This window comes from Oratosquilla oratoria, chromosome 3 (assembly GCF_046742065.1).
Source record: "Oratosquilla oratoria isolate Oo_2021 chromosome 3, ASM4674206v1, whole genome shotgun sequence".
Classification (NCBI taxonomy): Eukaryota; Metazoa; Arthropoda; class Malacostraca; order Stomatopoda; family Squillidae; genus Oratosquilla; species Oratosquilla oratoria.
In genome coordinates, this window is record NC_134779.1 from 40,774,193 (window position 1) to 40,800,845 (window position 26,653).

The 26,653-nt window shown below is 37.0% G+C and overlaps 1 protein-coding gene across 2 annotated transcripts in view; it reads left to right on the forward strand.

Moving 5' to 3' along the window:
- LOC143022022 (cholesterol transporter ABCA5-like) overlaps window positions 1-21,617 on the forward strand; it is a 385,392-nt gene extending 363,775 nt beyond the window's left edge. For both annotated transcript variants that reach the window (XM_076179961.1, XM_076179965.1), the window contains 5 exons: window positions 6,781-6,893; window positions 10,590-10,681; window positions 17,410-17,501; window positions 18,110-18,360; window positions 18,908-21,617. In XM_076179961.1, the coding sequence (XP_076036076.1) occupies window positions 6,781-6,893; window positions 10,590-10,681; window positions 17,410-17,501; window positions 18,110-18,360; window positions 18,908-19,014 (655 nt within the window). In that variant the 3' untranslated portion in view covers window positions 19,015-21,617. The remainder of the gene's footprint in view (window positions 1-6,780; window positions 6,894-10,589; window positions 10,682-17,409; window positions 17,502-18,109; window positions 18,361-18,907) is intronic.
- Window positions 21,618-26,653: the final 5,036 nt, after the last annotated feature.

Consider the following 26,653-nt stretch of genomic DNA (forward strand, 5'->3'; position numbering starts at 1 on the left):
GTGTTTGCTTGTTGTCTGTTTGAGGGTAGATTGTCTGTTGTGATTATTGCTGCATGAAAGCGTGTTGTGTTACTGTTGGATAGTGTAATGCTGTTGAGTGTTGTACAATTTGCTGGTGTTTGTTTTGTGATCAAGTGTATTGATAAAGTTTTGCCAATTTTGTGTTTTTTGTTCGTGTATTTTATTGGCAATCACAGTGTTTAGTGTTTGTATTTGGTCTGCTATGTTTTGAGGGATAGGTGTGGGTGTATTGTGTTTGAGTGTGTCTTGTTCTCTGATGAGGCCTTAGATTTCTGGTGTGAAGTTGGGGTTGTGTGATTTTCTTTGCCTCTAGGGATGTATCTCTTGTCTGCGTTTTGTATGATAGTTTATTGACATGTTTATCAGGTGTCAATTCACTTGAGATAATTACTCCTAGGTCCCTTTCTGAGTCAACTTTTTTGACTTCCTTGGTACCAATTTTATATTGACCCAATATTCTATTTTTGCTTTTTCCAAATTCCATTATACTGCATTTCTTAATGTTAAAGTTCACTTCACACTTCCAACTCCATTTCTATATTTTGTGTAGGTCTTCTTGTAGCAATCTGCAGTCTTCTTCTGTGTTTACTCTCTTGATTAATTTCACATCATCAGCAAAAAAATTCATGTAACACTTCACTTCCTCAACCATATCATTTATATATATGGCAAAGATTAAAGGAGCCAATACAGAGCCTTGTATTTACCTAGTTGTATTATACGAGAAGGGGAGCTATGCTCGTGGTGACCCGTTTTTGTATCTCGCAAGATCAAATTTGTTCCTAAATTCTTGTATTGTGTTTGCACACACTATTACTTCATCCATTTTGTTCCATATATCTATCACTTTGTGTGGGAAGCTGTTCTTTTTCAGGTCTCTTCTGTAGTTATTCTTCTTTTTAGTTTCATTACATGTCCTCTTGTTTTTCCTCTGTCCTACTTTAACCCATTCAAATCCGATGAAAAGATGTCTTGTCATTCGTTCAAATAAAACAAAAAATCATAATAAAGAAACAAAATTTTTGATGATAAAACAGCCCCTGAAAAATATGACGTCGTCAGTCCTCCTCCTCGAGGAGGACTGATGACGTCATATTTTTCTGGTGCTGTTTGATCATCAAACATTTTGTTGTTTTATTATGATTTTTTGTTTTATTTGACCAAATGACAAGACATCTTGTCATCGGAGCTGAATGGGTTAATAAGTCCTCTCTGTCAAGGCATTCTTTTCCTATCATAATTCTGTAGATGTTCGGTAGGTCCCTTCGTTCTCTTCTTTGTTCCAGGGTTGGCAATTCCAGTTCAGCCAGTCTTTGTTCATATGTCAGGTTTGAAAATGTTGGGACCATCTTTGTTGTTGCTCTTTGTATTCTTTCTAATTTTCTTATATTCTTTTTTGTACTGGGTGACCATATCAGTGCTGCATATTCCAGTTTTGGCCTTATCAGTGTTTGTAATATTTTCATCATTTCCTTATCCAGGTATTTAATAGCCACCTTTATTGATCTCAACAAATTGTATGTTTCTCCGAGTACTGGTATTTTATTTATATATTTATCTGGCAACATGTCTTTGGTGATGATTACTCCTAGGTCCCTTTCAGAATTTACTTTTACTTCTTTTCCATCAATTTTATACTATCCTGATATTCTCTTCTTGCTTTTTCCAAATTCAATTATATTGCACTTCTTGATGTTGAATTCCACCTCCTATCTCTTGCTCCACTCTGAGACTTTGTTCAGATCACTCTGTAATGAGCCACAGTCTATTTCAGAGTTTATTCTCTTTAATAATTTTGCGTCATCTGCAAAGCAGTTCATGTAACTTTCAATGCCTTTGTCCATGTCATTTACATATAAAGCAAACATTATCGGAGCTAGTACTGAGCCCTATGGTATGCCACTACTCATTTCTTCCCATTTTGGATCAGGTGTTGGACTCGTGATTGATAGCTATTACCCTTCCGGAAGAAAGCTTAGAGCTCATATATAACCAATATATGGGTGATGCTGTGACCTTACATGCACACACACCCTCAACTCCCCACCCAAGAGAGTTGGAGTAATGACTCACAGTGCAGCAATACTGAAATTATTTCAGCCCTGGGTGGGATTTGAACTCAGACCACTGTAGCATCAGTTGCGAATGCTACCACTATGCCATTAAGTGTGTGTATTTACCTATTTGTACTACGGGAAAGGGAGCCATGCCCTTGGTTTCCCGTATTCATATATAATTTTATCTAGACTGTTTTTAAGTCATGTATTGTTTTTGCACACACCACTTTCTCATCTAACTTGTTCCAAATATCTATTACTCTGAGGGGAAAGCTCTTCTTTTTCAGGTCTCTTCTATAACTGTCTTTCTTGATTTTCTTTCTGTGTCCTCTTGTATTTCTACTATCCCATTTTATTAGATGCTCTCTATCAATAGTTTCTATACCTTTCATGATTCTATAAATAGTTATCAAATCTCCTCTCTCTCCTCTTTGCTCTAATATCTGTAGCTCAAGTTTTGCTAGTCTCTCTTCATATGATAGTTCTGAGAGTGTTAGTGCCAATTTTGTAATTGCTCTTTGTATTCTTTCAAGTATTGTTACACATTTTTTTGTACTTGGTGACCACATTGTCGCTGCATATTCCAATCTTGGTCTTATGAAGGTAACTAGTATTTTTTTCACCATTTCTTCATCCAGGTATGTAAATGCGACTTTGATTGTTCTTATTAAATTATAAGTTTCTCCAAAAATTTTGTTTACATGTTTCTCAGGTGACATATTATTCATAATAATGACTCCCAGGTCCTTCTCATTTTCTACTTTTTTATTTCTTCTCCCAATTTATATGATCCCACTATTCTTTTTTTGCTTCTTCCAAATTCCATTATACTACACTTCTTAATATTGAATTCCATCTCCCACTTCCTACTTCATTCCCACACTTTATTGAGATCACTCTGTAGTGACTCACAATCTTCTTCAGTGTTCACTTTTTTCAACAATTTTGCATCGTCCGCAAAGAACCTCATATAACTTTCAATTCCTTTATCGTGAGGGGCACCGTCCTAGCCTCCCGATAGGGGGGAGTGTGTGATGTTAAACCATATCACATCACATATAGCAAACATTGTTGGGGCCCAGAACTGTTCCTTGTGGAACACCACTTATCACTTCATCCCAGTTAGAGTGTTTGTCTCTTATCACCACTCATTTTTCTTTAATGCAAGAAGTCTTCCATCCACTTCAGTAGTTTGTCCTGTATCCCTCCTGCAGTTTCTAATTTCACAAGCAACTTCTTATGTGGCACCTTATCAAAAGCTTTTTTCAGGTCTAGAAATGCACAATCCACCCATCCATCTCATTCTTGTATTACATCTATTAGCCTTGAATAGAAACACATTAAGTTTGTGATGCATGATCATCCTTGTCTAAATCCAAATTGCCTTGGATTTAGTATGTTGTTTTTTTCCAATAGCTTTACCCATCTAATTTTGATCATTCTTTCACAAATTTTAGCCATCGCACTTGTAAGAGAGACTGGTCTATAGTTAGTAGGGTCTTCCTTGTTTCCCCCTTTATATATTGGTACTATATTTGCTCTTTTTTTCAATTTTCTGGAACTTTTCCCTCTTTCAATGAACTGTTTATTAGACTATATATTTTGTCTGTTAGTTCATTCCTGCATTCTCTCAAAATCCAGTTTGCCATTTCATCTGGTCCATGCGATTTTCTGACATCGAGATCACTCAAGTGTTTTATTATTTCGTTCCTTGATACTTCTATCTCTTTCATAGGGGGGGACTTTCTCCTCCCATTTGATATCTCGAGGTTGTATGTTCTCCCCTGTAAACACAAATTTAAAATGTTTGTTCATAATTTCTGCCATTTCTATTTCCTGTGTATTCTACTCCTTGTAGTTTCTCTAATTCTTGTTTGTTTTTCAGTTTGTTTACAAATCTGTAAAATAGTTTTGGTTGATCTTTACATTTTTCTATGACATCTTTTTTGTATTTTCTCTTTTCTTCTCTGTACACTTGTACATATTCATTTATATAACTAGTATATATTTTTCATTTTTCAGGTCTTTTGTCTTTTTTTCCATTTTATCCAAACTTTATCCCTTTTGTCTTTTAACTCCCTACATCTTTTGTTGTCCCAGCATTTTACATACTCTTTTTCTTGCTTTTGTCTTGAAATATACTTTTCCACTCCTTTATAAATTTTTGTGAAAATATTCCATTTCTCTTCTAGTGTTGTTTCCTCTTTTTGTATTTTTTACCAGTGAGCTTTTTGAAAGAATTCTCGTTTTATCAAAATTTGTTTTTTCATACATCAATCTTCCCTTTATATATTGTTTGTTTTTTTCATATATTTTTCCTCATTTAGTTCCAGTTCAACCAATATGTGGTCACTTTTACTTATTGGTGTCTTATATTGAATCTTATCCACTATTTTGGGTTCTGATGTGATTATTAGGTCCAGTCTGGATGGTTCTTCGTCATTTCTATACCTAGTATTCTCTTGTATCCATTGCATCATTGTATGTTCTATAATCATATCAAGTAGTACATTTCCCCATAGGTCATCTCCACACTTCACTATCATCTCTTCCCAGCAGATTTCTTTACATTTAAATTCATCCATTATAACTATTCCTCCATCTTCCATTATCTTATTTAGTGTTATCCTTGTGTCTTTAACATATTTTTGTGTTCTTTCTCTTCCCATGAAGCTGTTTTAGGAGACACATAATTTACTACAAACTTCCTACTCTTCCCATCCATGTCCTCCACTTCAATCATAATCATCTCTATTCTATTCTTTCCATATGTAACATTTCTCACATTTATATCCTTCTTAGTCAGGAACATAACTCCACCCCCTTGTTTTACCTATTTCTAATCCAATAATCATATGCACCATGTCCTATACTGTTGGAAGGTAGTGGACCTTTCAGTTTTGTCTCTACAATTCCCATTATGTCTGGTTCTTTTTCCTTCAGGTAATCATTCAGTTCGTTCAAGCCTGTTATCAAGCCATCTATATTTGTGTAAGAAGACCCTTTTAATTTTCTGCTACTTCCATTGTGTTTCCTGTTTCCTTTCTGTTTTTCTCTGATATAAACCATTTCTTCACTTTCATATTCACTACTCTCCAATAGCATTTATCTTTTTCTGACTCTGTTCTTTTCTTGTTTTTTTCCTTAGCTTGTAGTCTTTTTGTTTTTAATCCTCTTTCCTCTTTATTCATTTCTCTTTTTATCCATACTTGTTTGTATCAATCACTGTCTGCTAGTTTCCCTGTTTTTGCTAAGATATTCTCTGCTGTTGTTTGTTACCTGAATTCAACATTAATTGGTCTGCTCTTATCTGTATTGTATTTTTCTAGTCTAGAAATTTCATCTATTTGTTTCCCTATTTCTGGTTCATCTTCTTGAACTACTTCTAATATCTTATTTACTTTTCCCTTTTCTTCCTTTATTCTTGTAGTCCTAATATGATTATACATTTCTTTTTATTTGCTAAGTCTCTTACTATATTCTCCATCTCCCTCATCACTTTAATAACTGTGTCCTTAGTTTGTACTTTCATATGCTGTTCCATTATACCTCTAAATTCCATTTTATTTTTCTCTTGTACTTTTTTTCAACCAACCTCTTTTGCTATGGACTCTTTATTCTCTTTATTACTCCACTTCAATTTCTCATTCTCATCCTTTACTTCTCTTAACTGTCCTTTTAATTCTACTATTTCTTTAGTTAGGTTTTGATTCTCCTTCTTTAGTTCTTCCAGTTTATCAACTCTTTGAGTAATCAACTTTATTTGGTTAAACTTAGCTTCCCAATTTTCATTCATTTCTTTTAGTTTCTCCTCTAGATTTACTAGTCAAGGGAGGTTGTCATTTCCTCCCACATTAAATCCATGGAAATAGTTATCTTCACCTTCCATTGCGCTGCTCTTATTTATATTTCTAATTTTTACTAATCACATTGACTTCTCCACTATTGTCAAGCCATCTTTTGTTGACATGCCGTCTGACTTCCTGGGCCCTATCTTCCCCTTCCTCATTTCCTTCCATTTTTCCCTCCCCTTCTCCTTTTTATTCACCTTCCCACTACACCACGAGCTTTGCCCTTCCCTATTAGTACAACACAGGTACTTCATTGTCATTGTGATCCTCGAAATTTGAAGATATCACCGGAGTCCAGACTTCGCTGCCACCCCAATCGATGTGTGTGTGTGTGTTTACCTAATTTCAGAGATTTGTTGAATTTGAAGTTTACAGAGTAATTCATTGTGGCACTCAGACATGCTAGGAAAATGAGTGTGATGGAAGAATAAAATGACAGCTATAGGAAAAAATGAGATACAAATAACATTGAAATGTCTTGAAAATAGACATCAAGGAGATGATTCTTGTCCATTTTGCCGGATCACCTAAAATATACCTGTCCTTGGCCCCAGACACAGTACCTTATTTCTGATATATGTTTACATAATGTGTCATGAGGTAGTCCGTTTTTCAAATAAACATAACCCAGATACTCCCCATATCTGAATGATAAAACAGTATCTAGGAAAAAGACCTCCTCCTTCAACAAATGTGGACCAGGCTCATTTGATTACAGACTCGGAGGGAAACAAAAGCAGCTTGTTTCCAAAGTTCACCTGATGTTGCATCTTGTGTTCTTAACTGTCACTTTATATATTTTTATACACTTTCTAGATTTCATTTCAAATGACTTGACATTTTCTTTATAGGCTGATTGACATGTACATAAAGGGCCTTGAAATTGAGGAGCATAAGGACAAGCCAAGCAAGAACTGCTCAGGAGGCACAAAAAGAAAAATAAGCTATATCATCAGTAGTATGGGTTTGTATGCTGTTGATTTTTCAATAGACACTCATAGACTCCCACCTCTCTCCATTTCTCTCTCTCCATCTCTATATCACTATCTCTCTCTATCTCCATGACTCTCTATCATTATCTCTGTCTCTATCTTTATTTTTGTATCTTTATATCTCTTTCTATCTCTATCTCTCTCCCTCAAGGATAAGGACAAGGCATGTCCTTGTTGAGAAAGGGTGCACGAACCCCATCTGGTGTGAGTTCATGAACCTGGAGGGTTTCAAATAAATATGTATATAAATGTGTGTATGTATATGTATACAGACGCTCCTCTACTTACGTTCATTCATTTTACGTTTCTTCGATTTTACGTTTGAACTGACTGTCCAGGGTTTGTCCTCAGGGTTATACATTGTAAGCAAAAGGATTCAGTTATATAGTGTACCGATGTTCTCTGGGACAGGTCCCACTGGATTGAACAGAGTTCCTTTTTTTTTTTTTTTACAGGATAGTGAAACTCCTCAACAAGGAGAAAGGATAAAAAAAATATATATATACTAGGCAAGAACACGCTGATACCAAAATCCAAAAAGCCTATCCATCATTCCTCCGTAGCTAAAAACACAAATCCTTACAAACAAACTAATCAAGTCCTGCATGACCTGCAGAAATTAAATACAAGGTTTGCTATAGTGTCACAAAAATGGGACCACAGCAATTCAAAAGAACAAAAAGAGCCAACTATCACACCCCAATGAAATGATACTGTACTCTTAGCTGTAATACAAATCATACAATAAAACAAAATCAAAACCTATTCCGAATGACAAAAAGGAAATTAATTTCAAATTTGTATAAAGCGTCCACCCAAATGAAAAGAATTGACAAAAACGCCACATATCCCATGTCAAAATAAATGGAATAGTACAAATTCTGAATGACACCCAGAAATTAATAACAGAGTAAGTACAAAGTGTCAACAAATGGAACCACCGAAAAAAAATAAAAAGAGCAAAAAGAAAAATATCAAATGTCACAGACTAGACATAAAAGCACTACACAGGTCGTCTGTCACCGCTCTAACTGTCCTGTTTGTCCTTATCAGTACAAATCAAACTATAAAACAAAAAAACAAAAACTAATACTAAATGACAAAACGAAATTTAATTACAAAGCTTGCACAAAGTGTCCACTGAAATAAAAAGGAAGGGACAAAAAAGCAAAAAATGGCAAAACCGACATAATGAAAAATGTCAAAAATCACAGTCCAGACCCAAAAGCACCACACGGGTCGCCTATCGCCGCTCTTTCTGTCCTGCTTGTGCTTAGCTCCCTTATCAATACAAATCAAAACTATCAAACAACACCAAAACCAAAACTGAATGACATAAAGAAATTACAAAGTGTATAAAGTGTCTGCTGAAATAAAAAGGGGGGGGGGACAAAAAGCAATTAATGACATACCCGACAAAATGACAATGAACTCAATAGCAGCAAAACAAAACAATAAACAAAAACAAAACCATCTCTGAACGATAAAAGAAAAAGAAAAATGATAAAGTTATATAAAGTATCATCATAATGGGACTACCAAAAAATGAAAAGAGCAAAAGGCACAAGAATGCCAAACATCACAGTCCCGACATAAAAGCACTACACTGGTCTCCAATCGCTGCTCCTTCTGTCCTGCCTGTCCTTCGCTCCCTTGTAAATTGGATTTAGATTGATGTATCTGTTGACGCTGTTGCTGTCACTCGCCCAGGCTTCCAAAAATAACCCCTCTCTCTTGTTGTTATTGAGGAAGCACGGTGTTGAGGTAGCTCACAAGCCTGCCAATAAGCTACATGGTGCTCTGACTAAGGTAAAAGACACGGAGGAGAAGAGAACAAGATGGGAGTTGTATATGATAATGGTTGCGGCAACTGTGGTACTCGCTACATAGGAGAGACGGGTAAGAAATTATCGACGAGTTAAAGAACATCAACGAGCTGTAAAACGTAAAGATGGCAGTTTGGCGATACTCAGGCACTGCCAGGAGCAGCACGAGATGGATTGGGACAATGTTGGTGTTATATACAGACACAACAAGAAAGGAGAGAGGTTATTTTTGGAAGCCTGGGCGAGTGACAGCAACAGTGTCAACAGATGCATCAATCTAAATCCAATTTACACGGGAGCGAAGGACAGGCAGGACAGAAGGAGTAGCGATCGGAGACCAGTGTAGTGGTTTTATGTCGGGACTGTGATGTTTGGTATTCTTGTGCCTTTTGCTCTTTTTATTTTTGGTAGTCCCATTATGATGATACTTTATATAACTTCGTTATCATTTTTCTTTTTCTTTTATTGTTCAGAATTGTTTTTGTTTTGTTTATTGTTTTTTTCCGTTGCTATTGAGTTCATTGTCATTTTGTCAGGTATGTCATTAATTGCTTTTTGTCCCCCCCCTTTTTATTTCAGCGGACACTTTATACACTTGTAATTTCTTTGTCATTCAGTTTTGGTTTCGGTGTTGTTTGATAGTTTTGATTTGTGTTGATAAGGGAGCTGAGCACAAGCAGGGCAGAAAGAGCGGCGATAGGCGACCCGTGTGGTGCTTTTGGTGTCTGGACTGTGATTTTTTATATTTTTCTTTATGTCGGTTTTGCCATTGCTTTTTTGTCCCTTCCTTTTTATTTCAGTGGACACTTTGTGCAAACTTTGTAATTAATTTCTTTGTCATTTAGTGTTGGTTTTTGTTTTTTTGTTTTATAGTATGATTTGTACTGATAAGGACAAACAGGACAGTTAGAGCGGTGACAGACGACCTGTGTAGTGCTTTTATGTCTGGTCTGTGACATTTTATATTTTTCTTTTTGCTCTTTTTATTTTTTTATTTTCGGTGGTTCCATTTGTTGACACTTTGTACTTACTCTTATTAATTTCTGGGTGTCATTCAGAATTTGTATTGTTCCATTTATTTTGACATGGGATATGTGGCATTTTTGTCAATTCTTTTCATTTGGGTGGACGCTTTATACAAATTTGAAATTAATTTCCTTTTTGTCATTCGGAATAGGTTTTGATTTTGTTTTATTGTATGATTTGTATTACAGCTAAGAGTACAGTATCATTTCATCGGGGTGTGATAGTTGGCTCTTTTTGTTCTTTTGAATTGCTGTGGTCCCATTTTTGTGACACTTCAGCAAACCTTGTATTTAATTTCTGCAGGTCATGCAGGACTTGATTAGTTTGTTTGTTAGGATTTGTGTTTTTAGCTACAGAGAAACGATGGATAGGCTTTTTGGATTTTGGTATCAGCGTGCTCTTGCCTAGTATATTTAATTTTGTTATCCTTTCTCCATGTTGAGGAGTTTTACTATTCTGTTAAAAAAAAAAAAAAAAGGAACTCTGTTCAATCCAGTGGGACCTGTCCCAGAGAACATCGGTACACTATAAAACTGAATCCTTTTGCTTACAATGTATAACCCTGAGGACGAACCCCGGACAGGGTTCGAAACGTCGGTAATAAATTCTGTTACTCTGAGTCCAGTGTTTTGAAATTTTCCAATAACATGGCTCCTGGACTCCAGCTCTTTACAAAATGTATATATATATATGAAAATAATGATGATGAAAATAATAGGATAGAATAAGATTAATGAAGTAGATAAAGAATAATGATAATGATAGTAATAGAATAGAATTAAATTAGATTTTTTTTATAATGATCATGATATACAGGTTCTCAAGTGGTGTTGATGGACGAGCCCTCAACTGGCATGGATCCAAAATCAAAGCGCTTCTTGTGGAATTCCATCATTGCATCCTTCAAGGTATTGTTTTGGGATTTAGCATACTGTAATTATTGACAATTGCTTGGTGTTAAAAGTGTACATTGAAACTATGCTACTGTATTTTAGCCACTAAAATAGAACAAAAATTATTAAACATCCCCATGGGGGGGTATTGGCTGTATGTTATTGGGGGGTTAAAAGCTGCTCAGTAGCATGCAGCTAATACTTTAGGGTTTATATGGGGTGTTCCTATGGACCAGAGCCACACATTTTGTCTGTGGTAGAAGAAATGTTTTTTCATAGAGAAATTATGCTACTTTATTATACTGTGACTTTCCCCTCTATTATGCTGTCCCCCCACTCTTAACCCCTTCCATACGGTGCCACACATGTAGGCGTCATGGACTTAGATCTCGGTGGCAGCAGCCAATGCCAGCCGTACGACGTGTCGTAATAATACTCGCATCATAAAATATAGTCACCGCTTATATCGATCGTTCTCTCTTCACCCGTGAATTTTGATAATCATAGAAAATGCGATTACAAAAGAATTAGAAAGAATGTCATTATGGAGGGGCGACTACAATAAATATAATCAAGATGCCGATATGGCAGCCTCGTGAATACACTCGCTCCCCATGACGCCTACGTGTGCGGCACCGTATGGAAGGGGTTAATAATATACTGTAATTTTTTTTTTTTTTTTTTTTTTTTTTTTTTTTTTTTTTTTTTTTTTTTTTTTTTTTTTTTTTTTTTTTTTTGCTAAACCCTGTGGCAAGGGAGAAAAAATACTGCTACCAAGTTTGAATGTGAGAGTGTAGTTGGGAGAGTGGTTGAAGAGTTAGATAAATGTGTGGTATGGTGGAAGGAGGTTTCTTCAATGTTGATGTGGATGAATGTGAAGCTGGGGAGATGAGGGCTTTTGTAAATGCACATGGGCCTGGTAGTAAGAAGAGTGTAGAGGAAAGGGAGGCTTTTTGAATAGATTAAAATTAGTGCATATAGGGTTTAGGGAGACTTGTCAATGTAGGTATTGGGAGATCTCAATACTAGGGTAGGAGATGAACCAATAGATGGAATGGTTGGGAAGTGTGGAGTTCTAGGAAAAAATTGTAGTGGAGTGATGATGGTGGAAATGTGTCTTGAAAGAGAGTTGATGATAGCAAATACAGTGTTTAGGATGAAAGTCAAGCATAAGTACAAATGGAAGAGGGTGGTGGATGGAAGGAAGGTAGACAGATCTTTAATGGTATATAGTGGTAACCATGAGAAGGGTAGGAAGAGTTTTGGATGTACATTTTCTAAGGGGAGAGAGTGGGGAGATATTAGATCATTTTTTGGTGGAAGGTAAGTTGAGAGTGGAGGATAGATGAAGAAAGAAGAAAAGGATGAAATGTATGGAGGTGCTTAGAGTGAACTGCTTAAATGAGAAAGAAAAGGAGGAGTACAAGAAGAACCTGAGAGAGGAGGGGGAGTGAGTGAAGGATAGAGTAGAACTAGGAGTGGAGGAGGAATGAGGATGGTTCAAGGAAGGAGTCACAAAGTGTACAAAGATGGTGGGTGGAACAAGGAGGATGGGAGGAAATAGAAGAAAGGATAGTGGGTGGTGAGATGAGTAAGCAAAGAAGGTTGTAGAAGAGAAGAAGTGAGCTTTCACAAATTGGTTACAAAATAGGACAAGGGATATGAGAGGTACAAAGAAAAGAGAAGAGAAGTAAAGCATAAGATAAAGGAGGCAAAGAGGAGAGCAGATGTGAAATGGAGTAACAGTACACACATACACATACATATACCAAGGCTTTTTCCCCCTTACAAGGGAGGTAGCCAAAAAGGAAAAGGCATAAAATCATTCCCACCCATTCCATCCCTGAAAACACTCCACACCCCTCTACCCTCCCTCTTATCTTAGCACCTCCTGGATGATGGGTCATCCCTGCACCTTGTCCACTGCCCTGGGTCAGAAGCAGTGTTGCAAGACACAGCACATTCACAGCAAGGCCGCTTCATTAAATCGGCGACCCCCCTCTCCATCCCCCCATGCATAAAAGGAGAAGATGGGGAGAAATCCCCTTGGGCTGCGTCAAATTTTCTCACACATACTACCTCACCCCCACGCCCATTTCACCTCATGCATCACAACATCATCCATATACAACCATTATCCATTCATCCCTATCTTCAGTCCTCTCCCGTCCTTCCTCAACAGACATTCCCCTCTTCCCCAAAGCCCCCCATCCATCCACCTCATCCTAGGACATCCCCTCATGTTCACTGCCTCCACATCTGCCTTCCATACCTCTTTCTTCACTCATTCTTTCCGTGTGTCCAAACCATCCTAATATTCTTTCATCAACCCTATCTCCCAATTCCTCCCCTGTTCTCCTCCTCACCTCCTCATTTCTCACTCTATCTAGCCTAGTAACCCCCACCATACTTCTCAGACACCTCATCTCAAACACATTCAAACTCCTCTCTTCCCCTCTTATGTTCCATGTTTCTGCCCCATACAGTGCTGTTGGCACAATCACTCTTTCATACAGTCTCCTCTTAGCATCCATTCCCAAATGTCTATTCCCCATTATGCTCTTTAATCGACCAAGGCATTTACTCGCTTCTCTCAATCTACATTCTACCTCCACCTTCACTCCACCTTTTCCTGCCACATTTGCACCCAAATATCTAAAACTATCCACTTCCTCCAGTCGCTCTCCCTTAATGCTCACTTCCAGTCTGCTGCCACTTTCACCCCTTGTACATCTCATCACCTTACTTCTATCACATACTCTCCCAAACTCTGTCACCAACCTCCTCAATCCCCCCTCCAATCCTGCCACAAGCGCAGTGTTGTCCACAAACAACAGCTGGCTCACCTCCCACTTTTCTCCATTTTTTTAACCATCTCCAATACCTTGCCCACTACCCTTGCATTTACCTCTTGCACTACCCCATCCATGTATAAATTGAACAGCCAGGGCGACATAACGCATGCTTGACGAAGTCCCACCTTTACCTCAAACCACTCACTCTCTCCATTTCTAATCCTAACACAAGCTCTACTACTCTCATAAAAACTCTTGACAGCTCCCAGAAGCTTTCCTCCTATCCCATATATCTGCATAACCTCCCACAGTGCCTTTCTGTCTACCGTATTGTAAGCCTTTTCCAGATCCATAAAAGCCCAAAAAACATCCTTCCCCTTTCCTATAGCTTTCTCACATATTTGTCTTACCACTCACCCGAGTCTCCTTCACTCCCTCGGTACCTAAGCGCAAGTAACATTCACATAATGTTACATTGGTGACCACCGGAGTTTGGACGCGAGTACACCCAGCCCCCCTTCTGATCTGGTTCATCGACATCTTGTGTGACTCCATGGACGCTCGTCAACCCCACCACCAGTTGAAACTGATGCATCTGATACAGCCCTTGCTGCTACTCTGAATCAGGCAGGCCATCCAGTTGCCTTTTTCTGTCACACTCTCACACCAATGAATACAAACACTCTGCAGTAGAAAAGGAGCTGTGTGCAATAGTGGAATCTGTAAAAAGTTGGTCTCACTACTTGATAGAATGACATTTTACCTTAGTTACAGACCAACTGGCTGTCAGCTTTATGTTCCATATGAATCGACTTGGAAAAATCAAGAATAATAAAATTCAACAATGGAGGATCGAGTTGGGGTGCTACAACTATGACATCATGTACCGTCCTGGTAAATACAACATTCCTGCACTTTCTCATGTGCTCACTGTGGGGCTACTGTCAATAATGAGAAACTATCTGAACTCCATGCTCAACTTTGCCAACCTGGTGCAACAAGACTTGCTCATTTTGTCAGAAGAAGAAATCTTCCTTATTCTGTGGAAGATGTGAGGAGGGTGTGTTTTGAAAGCCCTCAATGTACCTGATTGAAACCTCAGTTCTACAGACCACTCCAAACTCCCCATATTAAGGCCACACAGCCCTTTGAATGTCTCAGTCTCGACTTCAAGGAACCTCTACCCTCGAACTCCAGAAACCACATTATGCTCACGGCGATGGACGAGTATTTTCATTTTCCATTTGCATTTGCCTGTCAAAACATGACTAATGGTATAATCCATTATCTAAATCAGATTTTTGCAAGATTTGGTATGCCTTCCTACCTACATTCTGATAGCGAATCCTCATATATGGCCAAGGATCTATGTGAATTCTGGCACAATCTAGGTATCACCACTAGTCAAACAACACCTTATAATCATCAAGGAAATGGGCAGTGTGAGAGGTATAATGCTACAATATGGCATTCAAGAAACCTTCAAGAATGTCAATGGGAAACAGTGTGGCCTGATGCTTTTCATTCAGTTCTATCTCTGCTCTGCAAAGCCACCAATGCTACGCCTCATGAGAGACTCATCTTGTACCAGTGCTGATCTCCCAGTGGCTATTGATTGCCAAATTGGTTATCTTTTCCTGGACCTGTCTTACTCTGACATCACGTTTGCACTAGTAAATATGAGCCCCCTCATTGATGAGGTTCTGTTGTTAGAAGCAAATCCACAATATGCTCATGTAAGATTTGGTGATGGATGTGAATCAACAATATCAGTGCATGACATGGCTCTGACTCATAAAATATCTTTGTATGAGAGGCAAAAGGACCACAATGTTGGCCCTTCTACACAGACAGGTTCTGTGAAGATTCTTCCAGAGCCTACTGCTGATTTATCAAGAGTTGAATTCTTCTGATGCTATAGATGATCAGGAAATATTCATCATGGAAGGAAATATGAAGTTTGATTTGCTTCCAGCCCAGGTATATGGTGCTCTAGCTAATCTTCAACATAGGGATGAACCCTCCACTCCTACACATGCTGGTCCTGAACAACTGCGCTGATCTATGTGGGAACACCACAAGCCTTTCTGCTACATAGAGCAATGATTCATCAAGGGAGGGGAGAAAGTGGTAATCTGAGTTTTATAAGACTAATTGTACTTGTTAACCTAGTTGAATTAGGTATAATTTCTTATACTGCCTTTTTGTTTTGTTTTTAGACACTTGATGTAATTTAGTCTAATAAAACCAAAAGAAAGGTTCTTAGCATTCGTAAAGAATACCACAGGGGATTAAAAAGTAAAATGAGAAATAAACATTTGGAAATGGATGCTAAGAGGAGATTGTATGAAGGAGTGATTGTGCCAACAACATTCTATAGGGCAGAAATATGGAATATTCGAGAGGAAAAGATTAACCACCTCCATACGGTGATGCCTATGTAGGCGGCACGAGGAGCAAGTGGGTACTCGATGATGCCGACGTCGCCATCTTGATTATATATATTGTAGTCATACCTACGTAACCTTCGTTCTCTCTAAACTGGCTTCATCATATTTTCTATGGTTATCAAAATACACAGGTGAAAGAGAACGAACAATTGAGCACCGACTTTATTTTTCATAATGCAATTATGACGCAACATCGCACATCAGGCAGCTAATGCTGCCAGACGTTCGATGTGCCCCGGAGTGAAGAGGTTAAATGTGTTTGAGATGAAATACCTGAGAAGTATGGTAGGCTGGATAGAGTGAGAAACAAAGAGGTGAGGAGGAGAGTGGTGGTGGAAAGGGAGTTGGGAGACAGGGTTGATGAAAGAGTATTGGGATGGTTTAGACACATGGAAAGAGTGAGTGAAGAAAGATCAGTAAAATAGGTGTGGAAGGCAAAGGTGGAGGGAGTGAACATATAGGGGTGACCAAGGATGAGGTGGATGGATATGGTAAAAAGGGTATTGGGAAAGAGGAGAATGTCTGTTGAGGAAGGAAGGGATGAGTAGAGAACAGGTGTGCATGGATGATGACCCATCATCCAGGAGTAGTTAAAAAAAGAGGGAGGTAGGGGTGGTGAATGGGAGTGGAGTATGTGGGGATGAAATGGATGGGAGTGGGTTTATGCCTTTGACTTTGGCTACATCCCTTGTAAGTGGGAAAAAGCTGTTGATATATGTATGTATGCTAAACATGATAGCTATCAGCAGTTGGATCAATGTGACAGAAAAAATCTTGTCGGATGAAGATGTTGTAATCTTAGAAAAAATAGAGATAAGTAAATATAAGTAAGTAATGCTAGTATATGCAATCTTTTTGATTAGTTTGGATGCCTGCAGAGTACATCATAGGGTGCATCCAAGGTAACTTGTTAAGTTGCACCCACCTAGTAGCTTCTAACATGTGGCTGTTTAGCCCCCGCCTTTTTTTATTTATATATTTTTTTTTATTCCTTTTTTATACTTGGATCATGTAGATGTAATGGGGTGTTACAGACGAGCTTGAATGTGCTTCATCATAGATTAATCTTAGAATGTCCAGTTGATAGTGTGGTGGTGGTATAATTGGAAGCATGCTTGTCTGTCATTCACGTAGTTGTAGATTTAAATCCCACAGTCCTCACTGATTCCTAGCAGTTAGTGTTACCTGCCTCAACAATCCAAATGTATAGGGCAAAGGTGATGGTTTTGACTGCAGCTACATGTCTCTTGATGTGAACTGAACTTGTTTGACATTGAACTGAAAGATCTATTTCATGTATTTACCTGATCATGAAATTTGTTTTGTGGGTCAGTTACTCAAAACTTAACCCAATTTTCCCCAAAGATCAGAACCAACATTTTACCAATTCAAAATCATTACTACAAGATTTCTTCTTCAATATTGGTCATTGAGAGAGTGCAAATGTATCATACCAGTTCCTCACAGTTTTTGTTTACAAAATGTGTTTTTAATCCAGGGAGACAGAGGTGCAATTTTGACAACACACTCCATGGAAGAAGCTGATGCTCTTTGTTCAAGAGTTGGAATTATGGTCAAGGGCAGCCTGAGGTAAGGGGATCATGTATTCTGTTAACCTCATCTAGCCCAATCCATGATAAAAAAATTCCCAATACATTTTTCTTATTCTTGAAATAGAATTGACTTTGGATCAACATAGGAAAATGATCTAAAGTGGTACTGTCTTAGAGTTTTTATTGTCTTTGTACAGTGGGATCTTGATTTCAGCAATATGCAATGTTATGATTCATATTTAAGTAAAAAGTGGTTAGAGCACCAAACACTACTTGATCTGATTTTAGTTACCTGAAGGCTGTAGGTCTTCTGTAAGAGAGACCAGGTCTGGTTGGTTGATTGAGTGAATTGCCTCCTGTATTACCATGTTCTCTTCTCTTTTTGATATTTCTTCAATCTCTGATTTAGAAACCTCCAGGAAAGCTGCTGTTTTTCTTCTACCTTCTTCTAATATTTATCCCTAGCTGAATATCTGGTGAATCCAGCCAAGGTAAACTAAGGTAAGGTACATCTGTTTCTATACCAAGGGGCTCTTCCCCCTTATGAAGAAGGTAACCAGCTAAGACATGCACCCACCCCCACCCATTCCGCCCCCATGCATCACCTATGTACATATTGTATGTACTTTTTTTATCATATTTCAGATGTATAGGATCATGTCAGCATCTTAAAAACAAATATGGTGGTGGATACAAGCTTGAAATAAAGGTAAAGGGAATGTCTACGGAAACTAATGGAGAAACAAGTGAAGACAAGAAAAAAGAAGTACATCAGTTAATAAAAGACACATTTTATGATGCTGAGATTGATGAAGAGTTTGGTGATAGAATTATTTACAAGATTTCCCAGCATAATATGAAAAGTCTTGGAAAGTGTTTTGCTGTGATGGAGAAAGGTAAGAAGCTTTGATCACCTCTTTTTTTTTTTTTAAGTGTCTTGTGTCTTGCTGCACTGCTTCTGACCTAGGGCAGTGGGTGGGATACAGAGATGACCTATCATCCATGAGGAGCTAAAATGAGAGGGAGGACAGGATGGTGGATGAGAGTGGCATGGGTGGGGATAAAATGAGTAGGACTGGGTATATGCCTTTTGACTTTGACTACCTCCCTGGTGAGGGGGGAAAAAGCCCCTGGTATATGGATGAATGGATGGATGGAGAAAAAAGTAGTAATATGGCCTATTAATCTTTACATACTTGAGAAGAGTAAAATACTTAATCTATCCATGAGTAAGATTATGGTGGTATTCATGGATGGAGGCATAAAGTTAATTTCCAGTGAGATATGTAGAGACTGGAGTAAGTACTTATAGGTATCTGGAAACAGAAAAAAAAAACATGAAATATAACTAGGTTCATCAATAGGATATGAGAATTTAGCCAATATATAACGGATTGGGCAGGACCAGCAAATTTTACTGAAACATTATGAATTTCATTACAGGAAAAAGTGAATCAAAGATTGAAGAGTACTCTTTAAGCCAGACAACCCTAGAACAAGTTTTCCTGAAGTTTGCACGACTACAAGAAGAAGATACTGAGGAGATGTAGATTGTTTCTCCTATTAAATGATACACTGCACCAAGATTAAAAAAAAAAAGTCCTCTGTGTGATAGTTGCATTGAAGGCAGTTTGATTTTGTGGGCAGGTCTGTTCTGTGTTGGTACTGTCTTAGAGCAGGATGGTGTCCTGAATGCTAGTATGGTTCTTGCTCTTCTTGAGAAAGTTTTTTTTCCATCTTTTCCAAGCTTTGTCTCTTCTGTCTTTAGCCTCACTGCACCTTTTGTTATACCAACACTTTATGTATTTCTCTTTTTGCTTCTTCTTTGGTACATATTTATCAATTCCTTCCTTGTACTTGTCTTTAAATATGTTCAATTTATCTTCCATCTTAGTTTCCTCTTGGAAAAATTCATCCCAGTTTGCATTTTGATTTTTTTTTCTAAGTTATACAATATCCGTTTTGCTGTACATTAACCTTCCTTCTCTATGTTTTTCATTCCTTCTTATGTCGTTTTGTCTAGTTCAGACTCTATTAGTATGTGGTCACTCTTCCCAGTTGGTGTCCTATACTCCATTCTGTTCACAATATCAGGTTCAGAAGTGAATATTAAGTCTAGTTTCAATGGTTCCTCATTGTTTTTATATATCTAGTATTTTCCTTAACCCATTGTGTTAAGGTATATTTGATGGTCAAATCCAATAGCATGTTCTCCCCCTTTTACTATCATTTCATCCCAGATTATTTCCTTTGTGTTAAAGTCACCACCCATAATTACTATGTTACCATCCTCTTTCAGTAATTCATTTAGAGCATTCTTTGTATCTTCCAGTAATTTGGAATGATCACCATCAGACAGGCCTGTGGTTTTGGTGGCACATATACTACTACAAATTTTCTACTTTTCATATTATTTAACCCCTTCCATACGGTGCCGCACACGTAGGCGTCATGGGGAGCGAGTGTATTCGCGAGGCTGCCATATCGGCGTCTTGATTATATTTATTGTAGTCGCCCCTCCATAATGACATTCTTTCTAATTCTTTTGTAATCGCATTTTCTATGGTTATCAAAATTCACGGGTGAAGAGAGAACGATCGATATAAGCGGTGACTATATTTTATGATGCGAGTATTATTACGACACGTCGTACGGCTGGCATTGGCTGCTGCCACCTAGATCTAAGTCTATGACGCCTACGTGTGCGGCACCGTATGGAAGGGGTTAAAGCTTTAATCATAATTAATTCCACATTATATTTGCCTTCATTTATTTTTGTCACATTAAAACTGTGAGTGCCGATTGCACTATGTATAAGAATATCTTGAAATATGATATTATATAAGCAAATTGTATGGTAAGTACTAAGATTAATTACGAATCACGGCATATGACATTTGATCTGCGTCAAGTAATGATTGTATAATGTTCAAGTGTATTGACAAATTGTATATGTACAGACGCTCCTCTACTTATGTTCATTCATTTTACGTTTTTTCAATTTTACGTTTGAACCGACTAAAAAAAATGTAATTTTTTTTTTTTTTTTTTTTAGTTTAGCGCGCTCTCCGTAGTACGAGTTAATTATGAATCACAGTCCATGATGTTTGATGTATGTTGAGTACAGATTGCACAATGTCTGAGTGTATTATGATAATACCAATATGTGAGTAAATATCGATGACATGAGAAATAGTTTAACTTAACCTCTTCACTACGGGGCACATCGCACGTCTGGCAGCATTAGCTGCCTAACGTGCGATGTTGCGTCATAATAATCGCATTATAAAAAATAAAGTCAGTGCTCAATCGTTCGTTCTCTTTCACCCGTGTATTTTGATAACCATAGAAAGTTTATGAAGCCAGTTTAGAGAGAAAGGAAATTATGTAGGTACAACTACAATAAATATAATCAAGATGGCGACGTCGGCATCATCGAGTACCCACTTGCTCCTCATGCCACCTATGTAGGCGTCACCATATGGAAGTGGTTAATGGCAACTACCTGTATTGTTATGCACATAGTTTACAATGTATCTAAAGTAATATGGAAAATGTTATTGTCGAAATTGATGTACTGTAATGATCCACTATATAATAAAATAAGATTAAGGAAACTCTAGAGAAAAGGAGAATGTTGAGTGGAACATTACTCATATATTTATTTACGATCCTTTAAATGTAGTACTATGCGAAGAAAGTAGTGCTAGTTTCCCTCGCCAGAATTGTAATGATAGCTGTCCTTTTTGTGTCTAGACATTGAGCTATTAAGACATCCATAAGTGCCATGGAAGTCATTATTGGTAAGCATGAATATTGAGTAACCTATTGTGATGTGACTAATGGAAGAATATGTAAGAGTTAGTGCATAAGTCATGTTAATAATTTATGTATTTGGTTTCTCAGAATGATAGCGGATAAAAGATATTTGATGATGTATGTTATGGAAGCAGGTAAACAAAATCATGGTAGGAATCGTGAAGTAGAGTTCGATGATTGTTTTATTGATGAATATTGTGTTTAATCATTGTATTGATTTAATGGATTAATTTTGAATGCAAATTAAATTGTGATACCATTTGCAGAAACCACACAGCCCCACACATTGTATGTGACCAAAGAAGGGTATAAGAATAAAGAAGATTAAAGTGTGCATCATGATTGTCATTCCCACACCTTCTGGAACCTCGACCCAACCCATTGGGGCGGCGTGTACAAAAACCCTTTTTGATCAATATCATGACTCCTCTTTGTTTATCTTCTATCTTTTGCCTAATGGTTTTATAGACCTTGTCCCACCATACTTGATAGAGGACCTTTCAGTTTTGTCTCCACAATTCCCATAATGTCAGGTTTCTCTTTTTCCAGATAGTCATTTAATTAATTGATTCCAGCAATCATACTGTTCATATTTGTGTATGCCACTTTAATTCCATATTTTCTTCTCTTTTTTTATTTAAGTTTTCATTTTTCTGATCTGACATTTTTTCAGTCTCAGATCCAATACTCTCTCTCAAAAAAAAAGAAAAATCATTTTTTTCTTGTCTCCATTCTTTTCTCATTTCTTTCATTGGCTTCAATTCTGAGAGCCTTGTCTTTCTCTTTCTCTTCACTCATTTCCTTTTTTATCCATTTATGTCTGAATTTCTCACTGTTTGCTAGTTTAACCGCTTTTGATAGTATATTCTCAGCTATTTGGGTTCTTAGTTTCTTTTAAGTATTTGCCCATTCTGTGAATCTCATCAATTTCATCGTCAATATCTTATCCTTCATATTGAATTTCATTCAGAATTTCCTTAGCTACTTCTTTTTCCTCCTTTTCTCTTCAGTATTAATACACATTGTGTTTTTCATTGATACCACGGACTACAATGCATTTACCTTTGTCTACTGTATCTGTCACCCAATTTTCCTTTTAATTACTTTTATAACCGTTTCTTTTATATTCTCCTCCATCTGCTTGTGTACTATTTCTCCAAAGGATATTCTTTTTATTTTCCTGTTCCTGGTTTCTGTTCCTTTTTCTTTGATACCATGGACCACACTGCATTTACCTTTGTCTACTGTGTCTCTCACCCAATTTTCCTTTTCTTTAATTACCTTCATAACTGTTTCTTTTGTATTCTCCACCATCTGCTTTTGTACTATTTCTCCAAAGGATATATTTCTATTTTCCTGTTCCTGCTTCCTCTGATTCTTTATTTCAAGGAGTTCTGTTTCCTTGATTGACTTCTCCACCTTTCTGGTCACTACCTGTAATTGCTCTTTGACCTTTTTCAGTTCTTCATTTTTGTTCTTATCCTCATTTTTCATTCTTTCGTTTTCTCTTTTAAGCATATAAATTTCATTCTTTAGGTCACTTAATTCTCTAATTGTTTGCTCATTACTCTTACACAATAGTCAATTCTCTTAAGTAAAGCTCAGTAGTCCAATTTCAAATCAATAATCTCTTCCAATAAGTCATTTACTTCATGATTTATTAATGCATTGCTATATCTAACTTCTCTATTTATATCTATGGCTTTACCTGTTTCTTCTAAATTTCTTTCAAAACCTGAAAACCTGTTATTCTCCCACCTTTGATTTATTCTTGGTGCATCATTTAGGCATGTCCTCTTCAGTATCACTACTATTGGTGATTCAACTCTACTCATATCCAGCCCTCTTTTTGTTGGTTCATTTCATATTTAGCTACATACATACATATACCAAGGCATTTTCCCCCCTTACAAGGGAGGTAGCCAAAAAGGGAAAGGCATAAAAACACTCCCACCCATTTCATCCCTAAATACACTCCACACCCCTCCCACCCTCCCTCTCATCTGAGCACCTCCTGGATGACGGGTCATCCCTGCACCTTGCCCACCGCCCTGGGTATATAGGAAAGGAGCAATACTTGTAGTGTTCTGTCTCCTCTCCAATTTACCATACCTAACCTCAAATTCATGTACAATTCCATCTTAATCAATATCCCTGGTAATAATTCATCATATTTAGATTTAAATTTATGTATTGTTCCAAGTTGGTGCTCTATCTCCTGAACCATTCCAATTATTTATGCATCTATATGGAAAACTTTCTTCCTTAGTTTGTTCTTGTGACCTCTTAAAGCCCTCCTATCCTTAATCAAGAGCTCTCTTCTATCAACATAATCTATCCCTTTGAGTGACCTGACTACAGTAATGATATCATTTGACGGATTGTATATGTTTTTGTAGTATACTGTTGGTCTTTTTTATGTTCTGCTGTTTGTGCTTGTGTGATGTAAGTAGATGGGAAGTGGGTTTGTAAAGTAGGGTGTAGTACTGATAAACAAATTTTAAGAAATCAACATGCACATTTCAGGTTGTGAGAAGAAATGAAAAACAAAGAAGGAAGATTAATGTACAACAAAACTTTGCAAAACTTAAAAAAAAAATTCAAAATGCTAGTTAAGAAAAATTTGCAAATGATGAAACAAAGATGGAAGAGAAATGGAACATTTTTAAAGAATTATATAAGGAGGGAACAGATAAACATGTACCTAAGCAGAAACAAAAAAGGGTCTACATAAAGTGTTGGTACAATAAAAAGTGTAGTGATGCTAAACATAGAAGAGACAAAGCCTGGAAAAAATGGAAAAAAGACAAAAAGTAACTAAATGTCAAATGTACATCAAACTGAGAAATGAATATGTAGATACATGCAGAGAGGAAAAAAGAAACTATGAAAAAGATATAAAAGACAAATGCAAAGACCAACCTAAACTATTTTACAGATATATAAATGATAAACTGAAAGACAAACATGAAATAGTGAAACTGCGTGAAGGAAACAAAAAATATATAGAAGATGTAGAAATGGTTGAAGCAATGACCAGACACTTTAGGTCTGTATTTACAAATGAAAGCTCATAAATGTGGGATGAAGGACAGTGAGAAGGATCCCCCAAAATGAAAGAAATAATGGTGACACAGAAAGAAAATAAAGAAACTTGACGTCAGAAAGTCATATGGGCCCGGCAAAATAGCCAACAGGATATTAAAAGAATGTATAGATGAACTCGTAGATAAAATACACAAGATAATTGACTTCTCACTCAAAGAAGGAAAAGTACCACAAGATTGGAAAAATGCAAACGTACCAATATACAAGGGAGGAGATAAAGAAAATCCAACAAACTATAGACTGGTATCCCTTACAAGCACAATTGCAAAAATATGTGAAAGAGTTATTAGAAATAAATGGACTAAACACATGAAATAGAACAATGTACTAAACCCCAAGCAATTTGGATTTAGAAGTGGAAGATCATGTACTACAAATTTGATATGCTTTTACTCAAGATTAATAGAAATAATACAAGAAAAAGATGGTTGGGCAGACTGTACCTTCTTGGACTTACAAAAGGTTTTGACAAACTGCCACACAAAAAGCTACTGAGAAAAATTGAAGCAATGGGTGGAATACATGGAAAATTATAGGAATGGATGAAAGACTTCTTGAACGGAAGCAAAATGAGTGTGGTACTTAGAGAAAAGAACTCAAATTGGGTAAATATTATAAGCAGAGTCCCCCAAGGCTCTCTATTGGCTCCAATAATGTTTGCTGTTTATATAAACAACAAAGAAGAAGGCATCGAATGTCATATGAACTTCTTTGCGGATGAAGTGAAACTATTGAAGAGAGTAAGTACAGAAGAAGATTGCAAATCTTTTCAAGAAGAAAAGAAGACCTGGACAAAGTTGTTAAAAGTTATGGGTTTTATGTAAAAGCTTAGAAAAGGACAACTGTTTATTGTTCTTCAAAGGCATAATATACTTGGTACAAATAAGTTTATGTTCAGAGAAAAATATATCTATCAACCTCTCTACACTGTGGCTCCACCATGACTGGATTGTAATGGTGTGGCATCTCCCTTAGGATGGGATTGGATTTATGAGTTTTTGGCCGACGGCCAGGCACTGGGACCAAAATGATCATTCAGCGCCACAATGAATTTATGAAAATTGAAATTAATGAGATGTTAATGGAATGAATTTAAAATAAAGATAAGTTGCATAGTAAGACTATGTATATGAATAAAAATCAAAATGAATTTAAAAATTTGAATGAATAAAATCAAAATGAATTTAAAGATTTGAATGAATAAAAACCAAAATGAATTTAAAAATTTGAATGGATAAAAACCAAAATGAATTTACAGATTTGAAAAAATTAAATTCATATATATGATGATAATGAATTAACGAATACATAAAATAAAGTAAGATCTAGATAATATTTACATAAAAGTTAGAGCTTATAAAACAAATTAATTTCTTTTAAAAATTTAACTAGTCCAGCTACATCTGCGTCATCCCCTAAAAGATTTGGCATGGGCTTGCCAGCCAGCCCATACTTACGTCGAGCTCTAGCATACAGCTGACAGTGCATCAGAATGTGACCAATTGTCAGAGGACTGCCACAATCACACTCGGGTGCATCTGATCCTTCTAACAGAAACTTATGTGTCAGATGGGTATGACCCATTCTCAACCTACTTAGGACTATTTCAGTTCTCCCATCAGCATGGAACACAGAAGGCCAGTATGATGTGTTAGGCCTAATGCTTTTATATTTCCTGTTAGTGGCAAGAAGAGGTTCAGACCAACGGTCCTGCCACTTCTGTCTGATGTAAGACTTGATAGGTTTATACAGATCAGAATGGGGCAATTTTCACACATCAATTCTGCTTTTCTTACTAGCTTCCTTAGCTTCTTCATCAGAGCAAAAACACACAGATTTATGACGGGAGTGAATGAATTGTAGCCACTCTTGTGCTTTTTGTCCTAGCGGGTGGGAAGTATTGAACGGGCATACAACATCTATGGCACTTTTTGAATCTGTATATAACAAATTTCTTAGCTTTAGTTAATGAAGCTTCTTTTAAGGCATGGACAATTCCTGTTAGTTCAGCTGTGAATGACGACGCTGCATTGGACAGCCGTCCCAATCTCGAGTGGTCTCTGGTGACAACTGCACAACCAACACCTTCATTCGATTTAGAGCCATCGGTAAAAATTTTAAAATCTTTGACATGCTGTCGGTCATGTTCTAAGAACTTTGCTCGAACCACTTCTGGAGGAGAATTCTTTTTGACAATATTAACTGAGCAACGCTCAACTTGTGGTACCAGCCATGGAGGGTTGTCTGGATATTTAACAGGTA